We start from the raw sequence: 22,941 nt of genomic DNA, 5'->3' as shown, positions 1-22,941 counted from the left end.
TTTCATCAATGCAGAGGTAAAAACGAGGTTTAATCCAGACTGTGTATTTCAGCATGCCAATAGGCTGAGCTCGTGTTAACCATAATAAGCAAAGCTCTTTATATTCATGCTCTCTCTGACCTGATTAAACCGCATCATTAACCACATTAGATCAACTGCTGCCAGCTAACTGAGTGTTTCACAGCAATACCAAGCCCACCACCTTATGGGCTCACATATGCAGTGCAGCCCCCAGCCTCCTATGCAACACAGATTCAGCACAACGCTGTCTTTTATTAAATATCAACAACAATCCTAATTACACTACACTTCCTGCATGTTTTAGTGCTTAATAATCTGGTTGCAGTTGCTTTAAACCTCTTTCAGTGCATATGGAATGGGGGATATGAATCACCGAGGCATCATATATGGTGTTCGGATTATTTTATTAAATAAACACAGACTGTCCTGATTAGGCACATACAAATCATACAGAGCCATGATGTACAATTTAAATGCGAGTCAAGGCTGTAACTGTATAACAATGCAACTCTTGAATCTCTCAAAAACAAAACAAGAAAATAACTTTTTTGAACGGCAGCCCTTTGATGATTCGTAGCCATTACTCCTGTTAAAGAAAACAGACACATTAAATGAAGCAGTGATTAGGAATTCTGGTAGATGATTGAGTTTAGAATCAAACCTTTTGGCTCCTGGGCTGTAAATAATGCGACCTCAGGTCATTCTGACAGTTGGCATAAGCCATTCCGAGTCCCGCTCCTGAGCCAAACGAAATTGGCCATGTGCGCCCTGCAAATGAAACCAATACTTGATCTGTCACACACAGCGATGCACCGCAGCTTCGGTAAAAAACATACCGGATATGAACTATAAAATATTTCAAACATCTTTCTTGTTGTGCCTTATTATTCACAGTGGCATTTTGGGTGCTGTTTGAAGATTTCCACTGCAACAAGTCATTAATAGGCACGCTCCATTAAGGGGTGGAATAATCATCGATTTCAGGTCATGCCTTGATGTCGATAGCCTCGACAATCAATTTCTTGGGCCAAATCCAACACATTATTGTTAGGCGACTTACGTTTGAAGAACAGAACAGAGAAGACAATTCCTAATCCCAGTCCAGAGCCTGGAAAATAAAAGACACACGGGAAGGCATGATTAATGCATTTTTAATTAGCAGACATTTTAATTGATTTCATATGCTATCATTTATAACATTAGCATTTAGCATCAGCCTATATATAATAAACGCGTACTTCAATATATATAGAAAGGTTGTACACAAAGTGGGGCGAAGCACAGGATGGAATGATGAATCATTTAACCTGCATTACTATTTTCTCAACATAAAAAACTAACACCAAATAAAACTACCAAAAAGAGCAGAAACAGTACCAGAATTAATGCAACCTCAATGATATCAGGCTAAACTCTCTTCAACCATCTTGCAATTCTTGTGCTTTTTTCCAATAGTTAGAGCTCAAAGTCACTCTGCCTTTTCAGTCAAAGTCTAACTTTGACCTGGAAGATGATACATTTACGTGTTACATAAATGGTTTCAGGGTTTTTATGCCGAGGCGTTGTAGCTAGGTAATGCAATGTTAACAAATATCGTCGATATCATTTCAGGCATTAGGACCAATACATGAATACGCGTATGAAAGCGTCAAATTAACATTTTTTCTGTTTTACTTGGGTAGTTTCCAAAGGTGACCGCAAATAATGAGACCTAATCGTAAGTAAAAATGGAACATTACGATTGCATTGCATTAAAACACTAAAGAACACCATATTTGTCTATAAATGTAATTGTGAGTGATTAGATCTAACCAGTCATTCAACTGTCCTTTACGAGCCCTCTCAGGCTAACAAGTTAGCCTCTCGCCCAGTCAATGACAACTGTAAACTACAGTCCTATATTCCAATGCCTGGCCTTATACTGGGACATTTTAATGCCACTTTAACAAAGAACAGTCTGGAGTATTTACCGAGTTTAATGGCAGCGTCTGCCAGACATCGGTCCCACTTTTTGCCCAGCTCCTTCTCAGACATGCTGAACATTAGCTTGTGTCAGGCTAAAAGCGTGAAGCCAATCTCCAGTGGTGCTTTCAAAGCTGTAGGAAAAACCTCCACTGACATTGACCAGTCGGAGCGTTTTGATTTCAACGCGCTGGGGATGTTAACTCCTTCATTTCAACGCGCTGGGGCTGTTAACTCCTTCATTATACGACAAATCTGATGTTAACATTTAGTTAAAATATACGTTTTGAACATAGATGTTGTGAATCGAACAGTATCTTTGGTTGCGACTCTTCACGTGAACGCATCACGTCACAGTCATGGTTTAATGGCGCCCCATTGCGGCTAACTACGTACTATAGAACCAGAATAATAAAAAAGAAAAGAGCAGCCACTCTATATGCTGTGCTTCACCGTAAACTATTTTATGTATGTCGGGTCGTATCTTCTTATGAAAATTCAGAGGTAGCAGAGAAGACATCCACACAGTTGTACTGAAAATCCTTTTTAATGATTTAAGATTATTTAACACAAAATCAGAACACTACCATGAACTCTTTACAGCAAATGTACCTTAGAAACATTAACTTCTTGACTTTCTGACATACATTGTACAATGCACAATACTTAAATTGTATACACCATCTTGGCAGGTTGTCATGTCATTTTCTGTCACAACACAAAGAGGGGACATCTATTGTAATTTTTCTGCACGCATCGAAATGTATGACGACAAAACTAGCGTGAAAAATATAAGAATATATCCCATTTTAACAGTTGGAAAAATGTCAGCAAATTACTAGAATCAAATACAAACATAAAAATGACCCACGGCACTTTGAAAATAACCAAAAGTCATCTTGTTGGCACTGATTATCAAGCAGCAGAAACTAATGTCTTAGATAGACTAAACTACAATAGTGCTGTCGACAGAGATTTACCTGCAGCAATGGTAGAGAGAGAGAGACTGAAATCTTGAAGTCTAAAAGCATCTTTGGCCAAAACAAGTTACCTGTGGATCCATCATTGTTGCTTCACTAGTGGCTCACCAAACTCCAAAATATCTCTTTAAAAGTCATAGTTTATGTGGCATTCTTTCAGTAATAATCCACAAAATGTGCTAATCAAAGGGAAATCAATAAAGCTGCTATATCCACAGGTACAATCTACAATGAAATGACTTCCAGTACTAGTTATGTGGAAGTTTAACTGCATACTATCTTATATTTTATGGTGAATACAGGTACAGAGGCCATTAAAACCTGCCCTCTGCTCTGGAAAAATGTTAACCCTCTATAAAACACCTCAGATCACTCATTGAATGCTGCCTGTGGGGATTGTTCATGTTCTTCTGCTGGCTGGTTGGTTTCTTCTTTTACGGTCTTCACAGACGCTTTACTGATAGCCAGGAGGTCTTGCAGCGCCTTGTTCTCAATCTGAATAAAGAGATTTAATGGCAGATGGTTTTGAATTACTTAGTCCAGCTTATGTCGTTATGACTCTCATGCAGTTTTCTAGTATTGAGTCAATGGAAAACACTTTTTTTACTCATCAATATTCCCAAATTTTGAAAGTCTCAGCAACAAAAGAATAAACTACTAAGACGTGATGATAAATATTTAGAATGTTTTCGATATTTACGGGCAGGTCTCTCTTGGTTGAGCCCTCTGTTTATCTTCACTCTAGTGAGTTGATATTGAAACTAAAGTTGATACTGAGCTGCTTTGATACTCTGAATGTCTTGTGTTGCATCTAAAAAAACATTTAAGATAGTGACCCCTTCAAACAGAGAGGTTTAGTTCTTGGCTTTATAGCAGTTGGCTGAATGTAAGCATTTAATATTTTGAGGGAAAAGGTGAAAAGTTCATTTCAATAGTTCAAAAGTTGTGACTATGCTGAGAGCAACTAACTGGCTCTATTACTAGCTATACAAGATCTATTTTACACTCACTTTAACTGACAGTTTGCAACCACATTTTGGTTTCACTTTGACATGAAAGAAGCTTTTGGTGAAATCTTTAAAAAGTCTAATGATACTGACCAGTGTTTAATATATAAAAGCAAGAAAAGAGGAAAACCTGTTATTCATAAAGCAAATTTATGATGGTCCCATATACATTTTTTAAGCTGTATCTTGTCCTTACCTTTATTGTCAAAAACTGGTGACATAAAATCAAATCTTTCTTTTTAATGATGCATTGTGCTCACCTCTAACTGAGCGAGCCTCTCACGTACTGAACAGTAGTGCTGATCATCCACCTGCACAGCCCGTCTCATCACCTGTCCCATCTCGCATATCCTCTCCACCTGGCTTTGTACCTCCTGCAGAAATCAACATTAAATCAACAATATCCAAGTCCAAATTCAGGAATAATTGGGAGGTGACTTTTCTTTCTTTTTTTATAAATGGAACATCAGACATACTTTGGCATGATCTTCATGCAGGCTCAGCACAGGTTTGGTGTCCAGCTCCTTTTTTGCCATCATCAGCGTGAGCATCTGCTTGCGGTATCGACCCATGATCAACTCTAACGCATACTGGTGCTCTTCAAGAGATAACCACAGTTCTGCAAAGCCAATCAGGGAGAAGTGTTACAGAAGCGATACCACACACTACTCTCCTTCTAACAACACAGATCTTTTTGTACCTTTATTCTCTTGCTGCAGTTCCTTTATTTGAGTGTTCTCCTGAGTCAAAAGCACATGAGGCTTGTATTTGCTCAGCTCCCGAATCTCTGAAGCATCTTCTATAGTCTGGAGGGGGAAAAAAGCAAGCAGGCTCACTCACTTTTGTCCAAAACTGTCAGATTTTTGAATTAAACTTATAATTTACATTTTAAGCAAACTTTACTTCCCACAAGAATAGCACAAATTATGAAAACTGGAATTACGTCCGTGGGCCTGTGGACCATTGAGGTTTAGAATGCATGGCTCAGGTACCGGTGAACTAAATTACAAACCACTTATTTTTTACTTAAATACACAAGTAAGCAAACGTCAACAAAGAAAATTAACGCTGTACATCAATGCAGCAGCAATTTACGACGTTGTTGTTTTGTCAAAGCAATACCGTATATTTTAAAGTAATCTACACACTACACATTTGCTAGTACTGATAGCCACGGTTCATTTTCTCAAAAATATCAGTCAGCGGTGTGTGGTTTCATATTTTAATGGGGTTAAAGTGTGGGGTCCTTAAATGGAACATTTTCGTTGATTTGTCAGGATTTCGCCCAACCTTGATTAGTCTGTAATGTGTAAACAGAGCAGTGCAGCCTAAAACACCATAAAGTTGAATGAAATCTCGTTTCTGCGCCCTTACCTTGTCTGGAAGGGCATTCCCCACCTCCCGCATGTTATGAACCCTCTGGCAGAGTGCGCCGGATTGTTCAATAAGCCCTTCGGCGGCCGTATCGTGTTCTTTTAGCCTCTCTAGGAGAGTCCGGGCATCGCCCAACACTTTTTCCAAAGTGCAGGACATTTAATAAAAGTCCAGAACGTAGCGTGAACGAGCTAAAGTCTGCTCTCAGGCAGCCAAATTAAAAGAGTTCACAGTGTTTACCATCTGTGTTGGTTCGCTTCCAGTCAAAGGAACTCGACCAGCTGTACGGCAACAGGTGAAGGTGCGAACTATATTTGAATAAAATAACTGACTCTCTCCTGAGATGAACGACTTAAAATTAAAATTGACACCTGTTTTGTTGTCAAAGCTGCCGTTTCCGTGTCAGAAGCCGTGTGGTGACGTCACTTCCCGTACCCTCCATAAACGGGCGCCCCCAAGCGTATAAAATGAACTACTGCAACTAGCTACGTTTATGGACGGTCTCTCAAGGATTAATTTATTTTCCAATTTGTGTATAGGATACAGAGAGAAAATGATTGAATGGGCGGATTAATTGTTAATAGACTCAAACACCTAAAAAAAAAACCAATCCCAGGATCCAACTGGGTCTATGTATGAAGTACTGTATACTTAAACTTGCATTGTTCTCCATGGGAGGTAAGGTACCATCAAAAGGTTATAGGGGAGAAGAATGACACGCCGCCGCCGAGTGGGGACCAGGGATCGGCTCAAGGTTATCTAAAGTCACCAATGCGTCCATCTATCTATCGGGTGGCTATTCTTGCAACAAAAATAAAAAAAAACGCATGACAGCAAACGCATCTGTGTGTTATAGGAGGGATAAATAGTCTGATGACAATATGCACTTCACACGAATTAATCTTTAGTTTTTAACTCAGCCTTCCAAGAAAACATTGCTTCTAACTGAACATCTGACTGGCATAGTCGTCGACCCCCCCCTAAAAAAGAGGGTAAGAGCAGCTTCAGCATCACACCAGGCTGCTGTGCACTCAGTTTCCCATCGGCCCAAGAGCCAGAACAATAGGTCCAGTGGGGAGGGGGCGCCCCCGTCAGCTGGGTGGTACTGGCCAGTCCTTTCTCTGAACTCTGTCAAATATCGCGTTAGCCGCCTCCCATAATCACTACGTAATGTGCCGTGCTGCTTCTAGCGGCGCTGGTGACAGTGCTGAAAGCTGTTGGGGTGAGTTTCTCTCATTAAAGTTCTTATTGATCATAACCCAAACACAATTTAAGACGCGTCACTTGAACATGTCAGCCGTTTCGTGATTGTTTAGAATTAAACTAGTTATCGTACGCAGGGTCGTACGCAAAGCCCAGGCCTGGGTGGGGGCAGCAGTGCTCCCCCCCACTTCCACTATAAATCAGGCAGTTCAGCAACGTGCCTGCTAACATAGCCGCTATTAGCCGTTTCCCTTTGGGAAAGGCCTGGTTTTATAAGCAGTTCAAACAAACGTGCGCATTCACACAGGGTGCCAAAATTATTTTAAGTATCGGCTTGGGGAAATGGCGCAGTTTTGTTGAACATTATTGACAGTCGCCGAGAATGATCAGAATTTAGCTTGAGCCTCGTAGCCTCTTTGTTGTACTCGTACTCGTCCTCGTGCTGTTAGCTCGGGTAGCTTAATCTTTCTCTTGTGCGTGGAAAAGATTACAATTAGAGTGGTGGTATGTTTACCCTCCAGAAATTGACACAAGTGGCTAAAATGTATAGGGCAGGTAAAGTAAATGCAGGTTATGGTTTAACATTTAACCTGATCGTTGATCTGTAATGTATCTTTCTGAGGGGATTTTCTATTATTTCGCTGGCCACCATTATTCGTGCAACATGGATATATTTTAAACGCGATTTACAGTTGTTCCTTTAGTTTATATTTCAGAACATCGCATAATTTCGGCAGCGGTATGATGCGTTTCTGACAGTCGGATACGCTTTAGTAAGAACCAGGGCTCTTCCTTGTGACGGGGGGCTTGATGCGCTCCTCTAGACGGTTCTGCCTCAACATGCTAGTTTACTTTACGTTAACTTTCTTGCACAAATGTTAAACCCCACAACTTGGACACCAACCACACTCTCATGGTGTGTTGGATTCATTTAGCTCCTAAGCTTGCGCACAATGTCAATTTGGCAGTAAAGTCGTCATGGTTATAAAACGTATAAACTCTTGGCCAAATGCTAACACTTGTTAGCTACAAGGTCATTAGGATGATGCCACGCATTCCCAATTATTATCGCGTGCTGTTTGATTGTAAAACAGCAAAAAAGCACGTCTCCGATTACTTGTCAACATGTTGCAAGGCGCGGCCTGTGTTGTGCTAACTTTTTAGCTGCTTAAGCGACGTTAACAATAGCTGGTTCACCGAAACATGTCGGGGGGGGGAGGGATAAATTACCAGGTCAAGCTTGGGATGGCCGAACGCTCGGAAGTCACGTGACCGGTCCCGACTCAGGACAGTTGTTCTGGCTGTAAAGGACAAAATAGTTTGCACCACAACATTAGTGTGGCCACGAATGGTCCTGTGTTCATGACCCTTCATGTTTAATTATTATCTCAGATGTCGGTGGTGCAACTAATACAAGCAGAAATAGCCTGAACTGTAGTTTGCGCGACCTGCGTCACAACGCTGAAACTGGGACACCCCCCCCCCCCCAGTTTGTTTACACTGAAGTTTGTTGTTCGGTGTACATGACCTTTGACCTACTTACGTAGTTCATCTTGTGACATCTCACTCTGTATTATCACTGATGCACAACTGTATGTTGGGTGTTTATGCGCCCTGATATCACGTCTCCTAATTGGATCAGGATTTATTTTTCAAACGTGTATATTGGGTCAAAAAGCTTGTCTGGCTTTATCTGATTAATGAAGGGTCATTCTCCGGTTTCATACTAAATTTAGATGAATCCATAAGCACGCCTATTATCAGGGCTTAAATATAATGTAGCTTCTAGGAATTGTTGATGTGTATCTTGCATGTCAGCTGCCCAGCATTGTGACCTCCCACCAGTTGTATGTGTGGATAATCTATTTATATTTCCGGGCCTGGGGGCAAATTTATTTTAATTTATGTAAACTGCTAGTTATATGTATGCTGAGGAAAGTATGAATAATTTTCAGCCAACGTATTCAACACTTATCTTCGTCTAACCAGATTTCCTGTCCGTCTCTACACAGTATGAATTGAAACGGAACCGATTTTTTTTATTTTTTGTACCATCCGCAACTGCTTCAAGTTCAGATCATCAAAGCAACTGAAGACAAACGCTCCAAAAGAAAAGATCTGAAGACGGACACGGGGTGAAAAACAAGAAGTTGCCCAATCCTGAAAATAACCAGTGAAGACGTACATCAGCCCAATTAAAGAGAATCTATCTAGCAACTAAGCAGATTCTGAGAAGACAGTAACTGATCTGAAACCAGAAGTTTGTGCCTACTCAACAGCTTTGACAAAGCACACGTCCCAACGCTGCTCTTAGCCCTTTTCCTGACCACACCACCGTTTACTTCCCGGGGTGTGGAGGGTTTTTTTCTTCTTTACTCACCCATAGATCCCCATCTTTCCCCATTTCTGCCGTTGATACTGCTTTAATTGTAGTTTTCAGGCAGTGTTATCGCACCTGCGTTTGCCTTTTTTTTCCTTTTGAGCTCAAGCCCTCCCCCTTTTTTGCTTTATGCAACCATCTGGATTGTGCCCAAGACTCATAACAAGTGTGTGTGTTCAACTGTATGAGTGAAGATATCTGTGGAAAGCCCATAGTCACAAAGATCTGCTTTGCCAAATTGAAGACATTTAGGAAAAGGTGGGTCTCCTGGTTTCTCGCATCATGACATGTGCTTGTTATTATCTCTAAGTAAACTTGATTTTTGGACATGTTGGTTGTTTTTTTTCCTCCCTACAAGGTCATTGTGTCTTGAACATTGTTAATCATTGTTGACCATGTGCACATATCTGTGCACTAGTTTGTTTTGTTTTGTTTTTTTCCCAAAATAACTAGCTGTTCAGCGAAGTCGAACTAATTTGATTTCCCTCACTTCGGCCATCACCTTTTCCCTTAAATACTGTTTCCCAGGTCACCACCTCTGGTTTTTTTTTTGCCTCCTGGCAGTTTGAAGCCCTTGACTACTTTCCTTTTGTCTGTCACACTTTACACACTGGTTGTTCTGTCTTATCCGTTATGTTTTTTTCCTCTCTTCACCCTTGCAGACATCCAGCCGTGTGTCATTTGGGTGGTTGCGTTAAAAATAGCATTAAGCATTCAAGCCAAAAAAACAAACACAAAATAATTATTAATCAGCAAACGCTCAAGCAAGTTGGGTCTGAGTTTATGGGACAGTATGGGCAGCCCCTGGAAAGGCTTTGTTGAGTTTACCTTGCCTGCGTCAACACCCACCGCGTATGTTAGTGCTGACCTGAGCAGCACCTCCCCTGTTGGACTCAGCTTGTCTCCATATGGCCGATCTGTAAGTTGCACCTTCGTAGCTCTTTCTCCGTGCCCCCACCCCATCGCACACCCATTCACCCACCTTGCCCTGCATCTCTTCTCTGTGAATGGCCTAGCCTTTTTCATCCTCTTTGGGCTCCCGAGAATAGCCTCTACTCGGTGTTTTGCAGGGTGAGGGAAATCTTTACTCACTCTTATCCCCTGTACCTAATTTTTGCCTCGTTAGCAATCTGGTAAAAATCCAAGAATATAGTGGAAATGGTTATTGGTTTTGCTGAGAAGAGGAAATTACAGTACCAGCTTTACGTTTTAGCAATTGGTGCCTGGGAAAAGTGATAATTAGTAGATCCATTGGGTGCAATACAGGGCCAGACAGAAGAGGCTGCTCTGGGATCCCTCCCATATCCCATAACCCATCGAAACTTCCGTCCTCCTGTGGACAAACCACTATTTGACCTGTCACTTGCATTTCCTGATGCACTGTTTTCAGTAGATTTATTTTGATTTATTTTTCTCAGCAAGGAGACTAGACATGAGACGGTAAATCGACGTGGCAGGTATATCTCATGTTGGGCTGTGCAACATGGGAATAGATTTTTTTTTGTCGCAAATATGAATGTCCTCAAAATAGGGTACGCAAATGGTGTCCTACCTTTGTGTTCACACTAAAGGTTGGAACTGTTGGAAGTGAAAACTAACCACAGTAAAAGTCACACATGCAATACAAATACGGCCAGAATGCTGCAGCTAGTTTTAAATGCAATAATATAAATTCGTAATCCCATTCGGGTCTTAAATAACTTAACAAAAGGGCACTCTGTTCTAGATCAAAAAAATTGGCTTCTGACTGATACTTTAAAAGCATTTTTAAATCAATGACATTACAGTGACTGTTATTACTTGTTGATAAAACTGTTGCCTCCTTCCAATAGCGTATTCAAGTTCTAGCTCCAGTGCAAAACATGGAAAGGGGCTCCTCAGAACCTCCAGTGCCTCGTAACACTGGGTCTGCCCCATCTACGTCTACGGATCCCATGCCTATCCCCCGCTCTTCTTCTGTCTCATTCCATCCCCAGCCTGGATGTAAAAAACACAAGCGGACTCCCTTGTATCAGAGATCAGTAAGAGGACATTAATCGGTGCCCACCCTGACTGAACAGCCCGAATGGCTGTCATCGTTTGACTTTTGCTAACAGCATGGTTTGTGGTGCTACAGTGCAGCTCAGCTCGAGCTACACAACTCTGAATTTTAACCAAAACTTACACTACAAGGTTTGGGGATAAAGTAATTAAAAAATGTTTTGCCCCCCTTTTTTAAAGAACGCATACTCGCCTTAAAACCTACTGGGTGTTGCAAGGAAGTTTCAAAGCTAAACACAGATGGTCCCTGAACAACCCCAATATCTTCCTCTCCCTTGTGCACTTCATGTGAAAGGTGAAGTGTTGGTTGGGATTTTTAAAAACATTAGGGGTCGTTCACTGTGTGCTCTTGGCGAGACGGTGCCAGATGACCGTAACTCTGCTTTCCCTTCCTTATTTCCTCTGAAGTTTGCTCGAGCTGCATGATTTGTCTTTTTTGTTCATTTTTGGCATCCAGCATTGCATTTTGTATTTTAGCAGTTTTTGTTATTTGGTGTGTACATACTACTCATTTAACTAGATTCTTTTTCTTTTCTTTAGATGAGTTTTGATCCAAGCATGCTACATAACAATGGACACACTGCCTATGCTAATGGCACAGGGCCTGGCATCAGAGAGACTGGTGTGGTAGAAAAGCTCCTTACTTCCTACGGGTTCATCCAGTGTTCTGAACGGCAGGCGCGACTTTTCTTCCACTGTTCTCAGTACAATGGCAACCTGCAAGAGCTTAAAATAGGAGGTGAGGAACCGGACTCGATTATACAGAGTAATGTTGCTTTCCTTGATTTAAAAATGAAAAACTGTGGGTTTGTGATCCATAATAATGGAATATTACGTCAAAACTATGTTTCCTAATATCCAAAAGAACTTTTAAATTGTAATTTTCAAATCTGCCTTATAGCTTCTCTACTTTAAAAAATATTTTTGGTCCGTTCTCATGCCTTGAAATGTATCCAACGGGCTTTGTGAAATCCTACATTGAGCAAAAAATTAAGTGAATTTGCCCAAATGTTTCATTCTGTTTTCTCCTGCATTTGTGTCCTCAGATGATGTAGAGTTTGAGGTGGCCCCTGACAGGCGCACTGGCAAGCCCATTGCAGTTAAGCTGTTAAAAATAAAGCCAGAGATGCTGACAGAGGAGCGGATCTCTGGTCAGGTGGGGCCAGTCCTGCATGCCTATCCCTTCACTGAGCTGCATGCTAGTATTAATCCAGTTAAGGAACCACATTTTGTACTGAAATCTGTTTGTCACTTCTCTGTGTTTTTGATGGATTGTGAGTTTTTCAGCAGATGATATTTCTCTCTACCAAGGTTTTTTTTGTCAGATTCCATTTATGGAAATACCTTAAAAGAACAAATATATATATATTTTTAAAAATAACAGGAAATGTTGACAATGGGCAAAGGAACAGACCCTAATATGTTGTATCAAACCTCGTATTATTTCAGTGTGTGTGTGTGTGTGTACTGTATGTGTGTGTGTGTGTGTGTACACACTATACTATGGATGTAAGGCACAATATGTGCAGAGATTACCTGCTTGGTAGAGGTCTGCACTCTTTGTGCTTTTCAATTAACTGTGGACAGTAAAATTCAGAATGTAGGCTCAGACTCGCTATGTTTTTGTTTTGTTTTCTGTAATAGCGAAGCAAGTACACTACTTAACGGCCTCCACTGTTCTGCAGGTTGTCTCAGCAGTACCAACACACTTGGATGGAAAGTCTGCTCCCGGCCAGGTGCCCACTGGCAGCGTTTGTTATGAAAGAAATGGGGTAAGAAGTGACGGAGCATCCTGGCTTTAAAATACTGTTTTCAAGGCTGATACGGCCCTTGAACAAAGATTGATTCTGTAATGTGATGGTCCGCAGGAGGTGTTCTACCTTACTTACACGTCTGATGATGTGGAAGGTAATATGCGTGTGGACATGGGTGACAAAGTCAGCTTTTACATTGAAACCAATAAACTGTAAGTGTTGCCAGTATTGAGTATTGTGACTGTTAGTCAAGTAGTCATTAGTGATCGACTTTTGCTTTTCAGTACTGGTGCAGTCAGCGCTCGTAACATTCAGCTTGTGAAGAAAAAGCAATTGAGATGCCAGGGCGTGGTGTGTGCTACAAAGGTAATGAATAATAATCTGGAATGTGAACCATAAAATGTCTAGTCGCAATATTGTTTGGGATATTTTGAATGAAAAATTTAAGCCAGTTTTAATTGAAAAGCTTTTCAATGTGTAACTTGCCCATGTGTGTTTTATATTTGTCTGAACCATGAAAACCTTTTATCTTTTTAGGAGGCGTTTGGGTTCATTGAGCGGGCCGATGTTGTGAAGGAAATCTTCTTTCACTACAGCGAGTTCAAGGGTGATCTGGAAGCCCTCCAGGCTGGGGATGACGTTGAGTTCACCATCAAGGACAGAAACGTAGGCAGTAATCTATTTGATCTCAGATATCCCTGAGTTTCTTGTAGGTGAAGCTTTGCTCCTGACTTCCCAACTTTATTTAAATTGTCTTGTGGCTAAAGGGTAAGGAAGTAGCCACGGACGTGAGGCTGCTGCCTCAAGGAACAGTCATCTTTGAAGACATCAGCATCGAGCAGTTTGAAGGCACTGTTGTCAAGGTCATTCCCAAGGTTCCTACCAAAAATCAGGCCAGTACATGACATTTTTTAAGCTAATAATATTTGTTTTTGGGTGATGGTTCCAAATAATTACATGCAACTTTTCCTGCCCCTACAGAATGACCCTCTTCCGGGTCGTATCTCTGCTCGGATTGGGTTCACTGAGAAGGAACTCCCATTTGGCGAGAAAGACACAAAGTCCAAGGTGACGCTGTTGGAGGGAGATCACATACAGTTCAACATCTCCACCGACCGCAGAGATAAGCTGGAAAGGGCCACGAACATCGACATCCTCCCAGACACCTTCAACTTCACCAAGGAGACTCGCGAAATGGTGAAAATTCATCCACGAATCTTTCTCTTTCTTTCTCTGAATTATAAGTTATTAAATAATTGAAGAAAAATGTTACTTTTTGGAAGTGGCTGCCATATTGATTCACTTACTACTTCTGTAGGGTGTGATTGCAGCTATACGTGATGGCTTTGGCTTCATCAAGTGTGTAGATCGCGATGCTAGGATGTTCTTTCACTTCAGTGAAGTTCTAGAGGAAACCCAGCTACATATATCAGATGAAGTGGAGTTCACTGTAGTGCCTGTAGGTCTTTTTCTAAGCATTTGAGAAAACGTCAAGCTTTCAAATTCACTGTTTCTTTTAACGTCATTTTTAAATGTCCTATGTCCCTTTGCCAGGATATGCTGTCAGCTCAGAGAAACCACGCTGTTCGCATTAAGAAGCTCCCTAAGGGCACGGTGTCCTTCCACACTCAGTCCGAACAGAGGTTTGTGGGTGTGGTGGAGAAGGACACCGTGGCAACCAAGAATTCTAGTCCTAACAAGAACAAGGAGAAGGTACACTCCTCAAACAGCTACTGGTGGTTACATTACCCCAGAGCATCTTTTTTTTTAATCCTCAGTCCACACCAAACCTGTCTTACACCTCTTAAGTCTGTGTTAGTTGTATTTATCTTATTTGTGTTTTCCAATTACCTCATCCTCCCCACACTCTTCTTTTATTAGAAAACAGACAAAGTAGGAGTTAAACCTTCTGCATGTTACATGAACAACGCTTTTTTATTTCACCTTTTACTCTACCTCTGGGGGGAAATGGGCCAAAATGGTTCCGTTAAAAAAAAAAAAAAAAGGAAAGTAGTGTAAGGGCAGTAGGTTTATAAGGGCGAAGGAAATATTTACATGTTTAATGATATCTCTCTCATTTCTTTAAGGGTAAAGTTATAGAAAAGGTTGGTTTTGGCATTTGAAATTGATCATAACACTTTTAGACATGTATTTAATAACCATCAGTGCTGTGTCATTAATCCAGTGTGATGTGGGGCTGCACAATTATGGCGGTGGCAAACCTAGTAAGCTTTTCATGGGTAATTTGATGTTCTGACAAATAGTCTGAAATTGTCCCATCTGATGCTACGAACACATTTTATTTACATTTTACTGTTAAATGCTGATTTGTCTGGAAGAATGTTGGTGCTAAATGGAAGACTATAATCAATGGGATTCCTACAATTTGCTTGAACTGTTTGTACCTTAATTATAACCAAACCTGTTGTTAAAACCATAATGTCGGTGGGTGGTTGTGCAGCCTTACCTTTTAGGCTGTGGTGGGCTGTTGCCAAAATCTTGGCCACTGCTAACGGCATAGTATGCACGCGTGCTTAAATTAGAATCACCTTATGAATATTGTTGAGATATAATAGTTGTTTAACTGCTATGAGAACATGTTTGTGTCCGAGAATATGTTACAGAACGTATGTGGTTAATCTTTTGTAGGAACCGGATGAAGGAGTTATCGTATATGATGACTGTGGGTTGAAAGTCAGTGTGCCATACCATACCAAAGACCTGGAGGCAGGAATTCATCTACAGGCTGGAGACAAGGTATGCCAAATTGAATATAAACAGGATGCAGATATGAATCTTTAGCTATTCTAAACATGCATTTACGCTCCTTCCGGTTACATGTACTTTTCTTAGGTGGAGTTTTCGATTAGTGAGGTGAAACGCACTGGCCTGCAGAGTGCAGTGTCTGTGAGGCTCCTCAACCGCACAGTCTCCAAGAAGGTTTATGGATTTGTTGCCACACTGAAGGACAATTTTGGCTTCATTGAGACTGCAAATCATGATCAGGAGATTTTCTTTCACTACAGGTAGAACCCGCAAAGCTGCCTTCTAAAATCACGTCGCGTGAAGTCTTTTTAATTATAATGTGCAATTTACTCGTCATTTGCCTTAAAGTTTGTGGGATGATTTCTCCTCAGTGAGATGTGTGGAGACTTGGACAGTCTCGAACTGGGAGACACTGTGGAGTATTCGCCTTCTAAGGGAAAAGGAAACAAAATCAGTGCTGAAAAGGTTACCAAAGTGGCTCCAGGTAAGAAGACTGTCATTGACTCCATACTGACCTTGGTGTGTATTTGAGAAAATGGAAATATTAACAACTCTACTCTTTTTTGTTTGAAGTGAATGCTCTAGGTGAAGATATTGATGCAACAGTGATTACAGGGAAGGTTATCCGCCCCTTACGCAGCGTAGATCCCTCCCAGTCAGAATACCAGGGGCTTATTGAAGTCATAGAGGAAGGTTGGTGTTTAAATATTAATGGGAGGATATTAACATTTACAGCTCTGACAAATAGGATGTCAACCACTCTGCCTTCTTTGTTTCAGGGGCAAGTAAATGCCAGAAAATACCCTTTGGGATTATGAGTATGGCCAACAAGGCAGATTGTCTTCAGAAAGGAGAACCTGTGAAGTTCCAGCTTTGCACAGTTGCTCAAACTGGGCAGAAGATGGCATGCATCGTGGTGCCGCAACGCAGAGCCTTGGTCGAGTGTGTCAAAGATCAGGTAGCCTTTGTTTACGGGCCTTGTGCAGATCTTGTCACAAGCTACGAAATTCAGTGTTAAGCTGAAATGTCTTTTCTCTGAATTTGTTTTCCCTCTTTGTAGTTTGGTTTCATCACATATGAAGTTGGTGAAAGCAAAAAACTGTTCTTCCACGTAAAAGAGGTGCAAGATAGCTTGGAGCTCCAGACGGGTGATGAGGTGGAATTCACAGTCGTCCTCAACCAGCGCACAGGGAAATTTAGTGCCTGTAATGTACGCAGAATCAGGTACAGACCAGCAATCAGTGAAGGCTTTTAGAGACTGGATCGCTTCCCTTTCTTAGGATGATGGGAAAACTTTGTAAAATACATTTTTTTTCTGTTACAGTGAGGCGCCCAAACCTGTTGTTACTCCACGCCCAGAACGTTTGGTGAAGAGATTGAAGAGCGTTACCCTTGATGATGCAAATGCTCCTCGCCTGATTGTTTTAAGACAGCCTCGTGGTCCAGACAGTACAAAGGTACAGCTGTGCAGATTCGTTAGATCTAAGTGAAAGTGGCCTCTCACAGCTTAAGCCAAGAACCCTCCACTTCTCAACCACAGACCGAGCTGCCACATGTTGCATCATGTGCCGTGAACACACATTTTAAATACACAGCACTCTGTTTTCTCAGTGTGTGTGTGTGTGTGTATAATTGTCAGATTATGTTCTGTATATTCATATCTGCTCTCCTAAAACAATGAAGGTGGTTTCTGCATCTGTAAACTGATCACGAGTTTGTGTTTCTTCCAGGGCTTCGGTTTGGAGCGTAAGGTGCGCCAGCCCGGGATCATCGACTGAGCAATAAGAAGCCTCCTCTGTTTCAGGTTCCAGTCTCAAAGGGCGACAGTAGCCTGGTTAAAAACATCAAAATCAAGATTCAGTCCTGTTTAAGGATTCTTGCAAAGATGCTTTCTTTTCAATGTTTCAACTTGATTTGGCAACAGCCACAATAAGGAGGGTTTATACCCAGGAAAACACAAAATTTTGAAATGGTGGAGTGGGTTAAGGGAATATAATCTTAACACATGCTTGTATAAAAAAAAAAGTGAAATAAAACAATCATGCAAAATGCATTGAATAATGAGCATGTGTCCTCTATCTCCATTGATACTATAAGGAAGCTTCTTCCAGTTTCCTGCTTCCCATGTACGATGTGCTTGATACAGAGTGTCATTCTGCAGGATACATGGGATCCGAGTGTGTGCTGTATTGTTGGTCATTAGTGTGTAGCCAGAGGCGTTTGTTTCTGAGGGTTTTGCCTCTAAATCAGATGCTGACTGTATGGCTGTCCATGTCCCTGTCCTTTTGAGTCTGCATTGTCTGGAATTCTGCACCTGTAATCTGTCCAATTTGCCTGGGTGATTTAAGTGTGACTGCATGTTTTTGAGTGTTGATTTGCTCCTTTTCCCCTTATTTTTTTCCCCCTCTTCCTGCTTTTTACCCTTGGAAACTTAATGGCTTCATTATGAAGTTTCCACTACTGTATGCTTTCCTACAAGACGCATAAATCAAAGTTCCCTCCATAAGGAGGATCATATTTATCGTTCAAGCTTAAACTGAGGATTCTTCTCTGCTCATTATTTGAGCAGTTTTTAAAAATGCTTTATTGAAGAGCTGAAGTTGAAAGCACGATGTGTGAGTGTGATGTATGTGAATGTCAAAGGAGTTGATCTAGGAGCCTTTAGATACATTTTTGGTATTCACATGCTCCACAATATTTTTCCCCAGGTGCAGAATTCCTTGTGGCATCTTATATCAGCAGTTCTTTTATACTCTTTTTCTTGCACATAATTTTTTTTTTTTTTTTTTTTTTTGCTTTATTACATTGAATTTCAGTCTGTTAATATTAAGGATAAGGTGCCTACAAACAAGCAAAATGATGAAAGAAAAAAAAAAAACAATCTTGACGTGTAATCTGTTCCCAGCCAGTCCCCCAAATATTCAGAACAATTTTAGGGTGACTGATTTTTTTTATTTTATTTTATTTTTTTGACGTAGAATTAATATGCATCCCAAACCTGTGGGTTGAAATATACTGTATGTTAAGTGTGCTACATTTTTCTTGGTGAAAGTTCAAACTTAAGACATAACAAAAACAAATTTAACTTGACTTAGAGGTAAAATAAAAAAACAAAAATATATATATATATATTAGGAAATCGGTCTGAAACAAGAATCTCAAGCGATTATTGTGCTCTGGGGTCACTTTGGAGGAGCTACTGTGCCTCTGCATGTCAAGTTTCAGTCAGTTAATTTCAATTTTGGAAATCACCAGGTTTCAGTTGAACCAGGAAGCGGTTCTCATGTACTTTTGTTAATGTTCATGAATGAAAAAATTAAAGGTTTTATGAAAAATAATGTATTTGTCTTATTTCTGTGTTTTGAAATATAAAATCAGGGTGCACATGTTCCTAAATTCGTTTTTAATTGATTTGTGGGCTTAAATGGGATGCAGTTTTCAGCTGTCATTAATGAAATGTCCTGCGTGTTAAATTTCGGTTAGAATGTGAAAGATTTTATAGGCAGTAAAGGTGTCATTGCGCGTTTTTGACTCTTCATTGAGCCGCTAGATGGCGGTACAGCTGTTGGGAGTCAGTGAAGCGCGATAAAATCAGATTGGAACAGTGATTGGTTCTGATTTATGTTTATGTGGCTTGTGCAGAAGGGATGGATAGACACAGAAGCAAAGTCGTGGTGCAGTAAATTATATGACAAGACGTTAAGCCAGTGATGTATCCCAAAATTGATGGAACAAGCTGCATTTTACCTGTCTCAAGTCCTTTTTTGCAGGTAATGATGAGCTTACAGTTGTTTCATCATAAATAAAAGCCCAGCATATTACAAAGCATAAAATCAAACTGCTTAATCATGCATACACAATCTTTATTATACTGGTATTCTAAACCTTAGTGCTGCCCAGATAAATTGTAAGCTCAGAGCGGTGGACCACCTTCTTTTTTGTCTGTGATTGCGAACTTTGCTCTTCCGACCAGCGTGTCCACCATTCTCTCAGCTCAGTCGGGCCTGTGAGGCGCCGCTCCTTCATGGGGCCGGGAGCAAGTATAGCAGGAGAAGAGTGGAGGTCCTCGCTGGGCAGTAACTTCCTGTTGATATTGACATTCCCGACAGGATCAGATTGTCGCTGCTTGCCATCTTTAGTTGAAACGCTAGTGATAGATGCTGCATCCATGGCAACGTCGGAACCCGCTTCCTCTTGAACAACCCGAGTAGCAAAGTAATTCAGCCCTTGCATTTTATGCTTGCACTCCTCCAGTCTGGACTTGCACCCCAGAGCCTTTGCCTTCATCTCCAGGAACTGACACTGCAAATCCTTCTCGTAACCTTCCTCCGCCCTTAATTCGTTCTCCCAAAACTTAATCTGCTCCGTTTCCTCTTCAGCCAGCCTCTGCTGGGCTTCCTGCTCAGCTCTTCTGGCCCTCAGTTTTCCCTCCAGCTGGGATATGTGAGAGTCTACGCGTGAAATCTGGAACTGTATCTCGTGCAAACAACTGAGCTGGCACACGATGGTCTCTCTGAGCTGATGTTTTTCCTCTTCACGCGCTGCTGAGGTTGCCCTGTAGCGGTCAACGGGTTGGGCCTCCTGAGATTTCTTGGAGTGCTTCCTTTCTTTGGGCTTCGTCTGAGTTCCCAAGCAGCACGACGTCTGATGATCCAAGTCTGACTTCGCGCTCTTCTGGTCTTTCCCTTTGCTCTTATGGAGCCCTGAGTTATCTTTGTCAGCGATGAGAAAAACATGCAAAGAGTTCCTTTTATGGCTCCTCTTATTGCTTTCCTTATCAGCGGCAGTACTGTACGCCATACCTTTCCCCAGACTCTCCAGCCACTCCCAGGCCTCCTCCATGAGTGTCAGTGACTTTCGTTTAGGCTTCTTCACGTCTTCTTTCTGTTGCTCTGCCTCCTGTGTTGAGCAGGACAACGGCGGCAAGCTCTGGCGATGCAAAGTCAGCGTCCCGCTGCCGCGCCGCATCCTGGCGCCCGCATCTTTTCTTCTCAGTGGCGGACAAGGCTGGTATCTGCCCACCTTCGTTCTGCTCATTTCATCCCAACCCGAGGGTCCATTGTGGTGCAGCGTAAGCCGGACTTCCTTGGCTTGCTCGCCGTATTTCTCAAGAGTCTCCAAAAGGCGTTCGCCAGGAGACATGCATCGCTCGAAGTCTTTGAAGGTCTCCCGTAATGTGTACCGTCCAGGTTGCCCTAGAGATAAAGAGCGGTCAGGGGTTAGAAACATGGTTGGCGTGGGAAAGATGAATCTTAAGAACCCTCAGGTGGACGTACCAAGCGCTTGGGCCAAAGCTATGACCACATCTTGACATGTGGTTTCCTCAGTAACTCCACAGACCACTCGAGAGACACCGTCCACAAACACCTTAACCTCCATTTTGGCCAAACTGAACAAACCGAAAAGGGGCGACAACTCTAAATGTTAAAGATACTTATCATTTGACATCTTGGCTGTCGTCAATAACTGTGTAAACATGCCAGGTTTTAACCACGCCAAAACATGAGGAGGTCCTACCTTTCTGTCCTGTATGTTGTACAAACGCTCAGACGACTCTGGAACATTCCTGACTGGGAGGAACATTTGAGTCATTAAGGCCAATTAAGATTCCTCAAGACATCTACTGTAGTACCAGAGGACAGTTTGTGATCCCACCCACCGATGAACACATCATGATGTTGTCTTTGCATTAAAGTGTTCAGAAAGACACTGTGGGTAACTTAACGCATTGTTTGAATGGCTAGGATCCAAGCAAGGATCCAAGTGATTTAGAAAAGAAGGTCTATGTATACTCCTCTGCACCAATTATTTTAGCCTCTTAGTATTTTGTTTTTCAATTAACTTGGCACTTATCTATGCCCATATGCTTGAAAATCAGATAAGCTAATATACATATGACTTTGATTTATTCTTTTTGTGTAGTACAAGCAAGTCTTCAAACTTGCTATTTTAGGTGCAGTGTGTTTAGCAATTATGGGTGTGTGTGTGTGTTCTTATCTTTTAAACAGGAAGGGTGATTACGATCCAAACGCAACATGTAAACATGTTGACATAAGCTAGCATTACTACTCAAAACACACGGCCGCGTCTTTGAGCTTTTGAATTCTTCCAAAATGAACCGTCATTCACTTATTTTCAGTCATGTTGACAACAGCAGTCCTTTATTTCAGTCACTTGCTGTGTATGGTGTAAACAGACGGGGGCTGACTCATTCGATGCTCATGTTCTGCTCGATTAACTCCATCATATAACTTGTAAAATCAGTCAGAAAGGTGAAGGAATACAGGACAAGTGGAAACACAGACAACCTAGATAGGCAGGGGAGCACCTGTTGTAACTCGGTCCTGTCTGACAGTTCGGACAGTGATGGTGAGTAATTTGAGCCCGGGAAACTTGGACTCCAGCCCCCCCCCGGCCAGTGTAAAGCTGGCCGACTGCTGAGGATTTCAGGTTCAAGGTTAGCAGCAGTATGGCATGAAAAAAAAGCAGAGAAATATTCAAGTGCATGTTGGCTGCTTTCCAGTCATTAGCCATTTTAGTATAATCCATAGATGATACATTAGAATTCTAGCCTGGTTCACAAGTTCAAACCTGACTGTTGGATTATTTATTATGACACATAAACTGTATATTTTATCATTTTAAAACCTACTGTAGAACTGCTTTAAAACAATTAGATAAAAAGTGGAATCCACTTCAGATATCAAGAAAAAGATGTCACAGCAGTGGAAAATATGGCCTTTCCATTCTTCTTTATGTTCTTTATGTAGGGTATTGATTTCTAGCATTGATCAGACATCCTGCTTGGCCCGAACCTTCCAAAAATTTGAAAAGTTGTCATTATTTTGTAAGCCTGTGCTGATTGACTGCCCACTTCTAACCTGATCTTTTTAACTGCTTGCAAGAGGAACGTTGACATTTAGGATCACATTCCCTAAAAATAGATGACTTGCATCTTGAAGCCGGACAGTGTACAGGGAAACTTACATAAGTGAAGGGTGAAAACTGTAAAGAAGACACATTTTCTTGCTGCCTATTGGCTAAAAACCAGGCCATAACATCCTGCAACACGTCTATATTTACCAAGCAATGCATAACTGTAAACTATCTGAGTATAATAGTGTATAATTTACATACTTAGACACAAGCTACATCGCTGTAGTTTGTCATTTGTGCTCAGTAAAAAGAAAACAAACTTTGCACCAGTTGCTTCTGTAACCTAGATTAAGACCAAACTAAAACTAGATTAGACCAAACTCCAATCATAAATCCAATCATAAATCATAAACTCCAATCATAAATCATAAACTCCATAGCATAAAATTCATCTGCATAAAGTTACATTTTAAATACCGATGATGTGAATAATATTGATTATCTCTTCATCCTGGCACCTGCATGGGATAAATTGGGCATCAAGTAAACATGTTCTAAAAGGTGAGGTGCAGAAAATG

At 41.3% G+C, this 22,941-nt stretch overlaps 4 protein-coding genes across 14 annotated transcripts; 1 reads left to right on the top strand and 3 right to left on the bottom strand.

The window, feature by feature from the left end:
* Window positions 1–406: 406 nt before the first annotated feature.
* micos10 (mitochondrial contact site and cristae organizing system subunit 10) lies at window positions 407–2,138 on the bottom strand. Its single transcript, XM_057041038.1, has 4 exons — window positions 1,992–2,138; window positions 1,082–1,129; window positions 683–789; window positions 407–607 (listed from the first exon to the last, which is right to left on the bottom strand). The coding sequence occupies exons 1-4, from the start codon at window positions 2,062–2,064 to the stop codon at window positions 602–604; spliced, it is 234 nt and encodes a 77-aa protein (XP_056897018.1). The 5' UTR covers window positions 2,065–2,138; the 3' UTR covers window positions 407–601.
* A 373-nt stretch (window positions 2,139–2,511) lies between these two features.
* On the bottom strand, window positions 2,512–5,773 carry sike1 (suppressor of IKBKE 1). The gene is made up of 5 exons (XM_057040200.1): window positions 5,345–5,773; window positions 4,671–4,776; window positions 4,447–4,589; window positions 4,231–4,344; window positions 2,512–3,458 (listed from the first exon to the last, which is right to left on the bottom strand). Exons 1-5 carry the CDS (start codon window positions 5,501–5,503, stop codon window positions 3,333–3,335), a joined length of 648 nt encoding a protein of 215 aa, XP_056896180.1. The 5' UTR covers window positions 5,504–5,773; the 3' UTR covers window positions 2,512–3,332.
* A 634-nt stretch (window positions 5,774–6,407) lies between these two features.
* On the top strand, window positions 6,408–18,825 carry csde1 (cold shock domain containing E1, RNA-binding). Of its 11 annotated transcripts, none has more exons than XM_057040191.1 (22): window positions 6,408–6,566; window positions 8,560–9,185; window positions 10,760–10,948; window positions 11,508–11,706; window positions 12,014–12,180; window positions 12,653–12,739; window positions 12,836–12,933; window positions 13,006–13,087; window positions 13,259–13,387; window positions 13,489–13,614; window positions 13,703–13,918; window positions 14,040–14,180; window positions 14,276–14,434; window positions 14,809–14,826; window positions 15,371–15,478; window positions 15,575–15,747; window positions 15,859–15,971; window positions 16,061–16,180; window positions 16,267–16,445; window positions 16,548–16,711; window positions 16,812–16,944; window positions 17,218–18,825. In XM_057040191.1, exons 3-22 carry the CDS (start codon window positions 10,790–10,792, stop codon window positions 17,263–17,265), a joined length of 2,619 nt encoding a protein of 872 aa, XP_056896171.1. In that variant the 5' UTR covers window positions 6,408–6,566; window positions 8,560–9,185; window positions 10,760–10,789; the 3' UTR covers window positions 17,266–18,825. The 11 variants fall into 11 exon arrangements, with proteins under 11 accessions (XP_056896171.1, XP_056896173.1, XP_056896176.1 ...); XM_057040193.1 differs by lacking the exon at window positions 10,760–10,948 and adding an exon at window positions 9,590–9,846; XM_057040196.1 differs by lacking the exon at window positions 10,760–10,948 and having other exon boundaries at window positions 12,014–12,123.
* rassf11 (Ras association domain family member 11) lies at window positions 18,241–21,106 on the bottom strand. Its single transcript, XM_057040199.1, has 3 exons — window positions 21,005–21,106; window positions 20,764–20,876; window positions 18,241–20,682 (listed from the first exon to the last, which is right to left on the bottom strand). Exons 1-3 carry the CDS (start codon window positions 21,049–21,051, stop codon window positions 19,367–19,369), a joined length of 1,476 nt encoding a protein of 491 aa, XP_056896179.1. The 5' UTR covers window positions 21,052–21,106; the 3' UTR covers window positions 18,241–19,366.
* Between the last annotated feature and the right edge of the window lie 1,835 nt (window positions 21,107–22,941).

The sequence above is a fragment of the Takifugu flavidus genome, chromosome 8, assembly GCF_003711565.1.
Source record: "Takifugu flavidus isolate HTHZ2018 chromosome 8, ASM371156v2, whole genome shotgun sequence".
NCBI lineage: Eukaryota > Metazoa > Chordata > Actinopteri > Tetraodontiformes > Tetraodontidae > Takifugu > Takifugu flavidus.
This window is presented reverse-complemented; position numbering and strand designations above follow the sequence as displayed.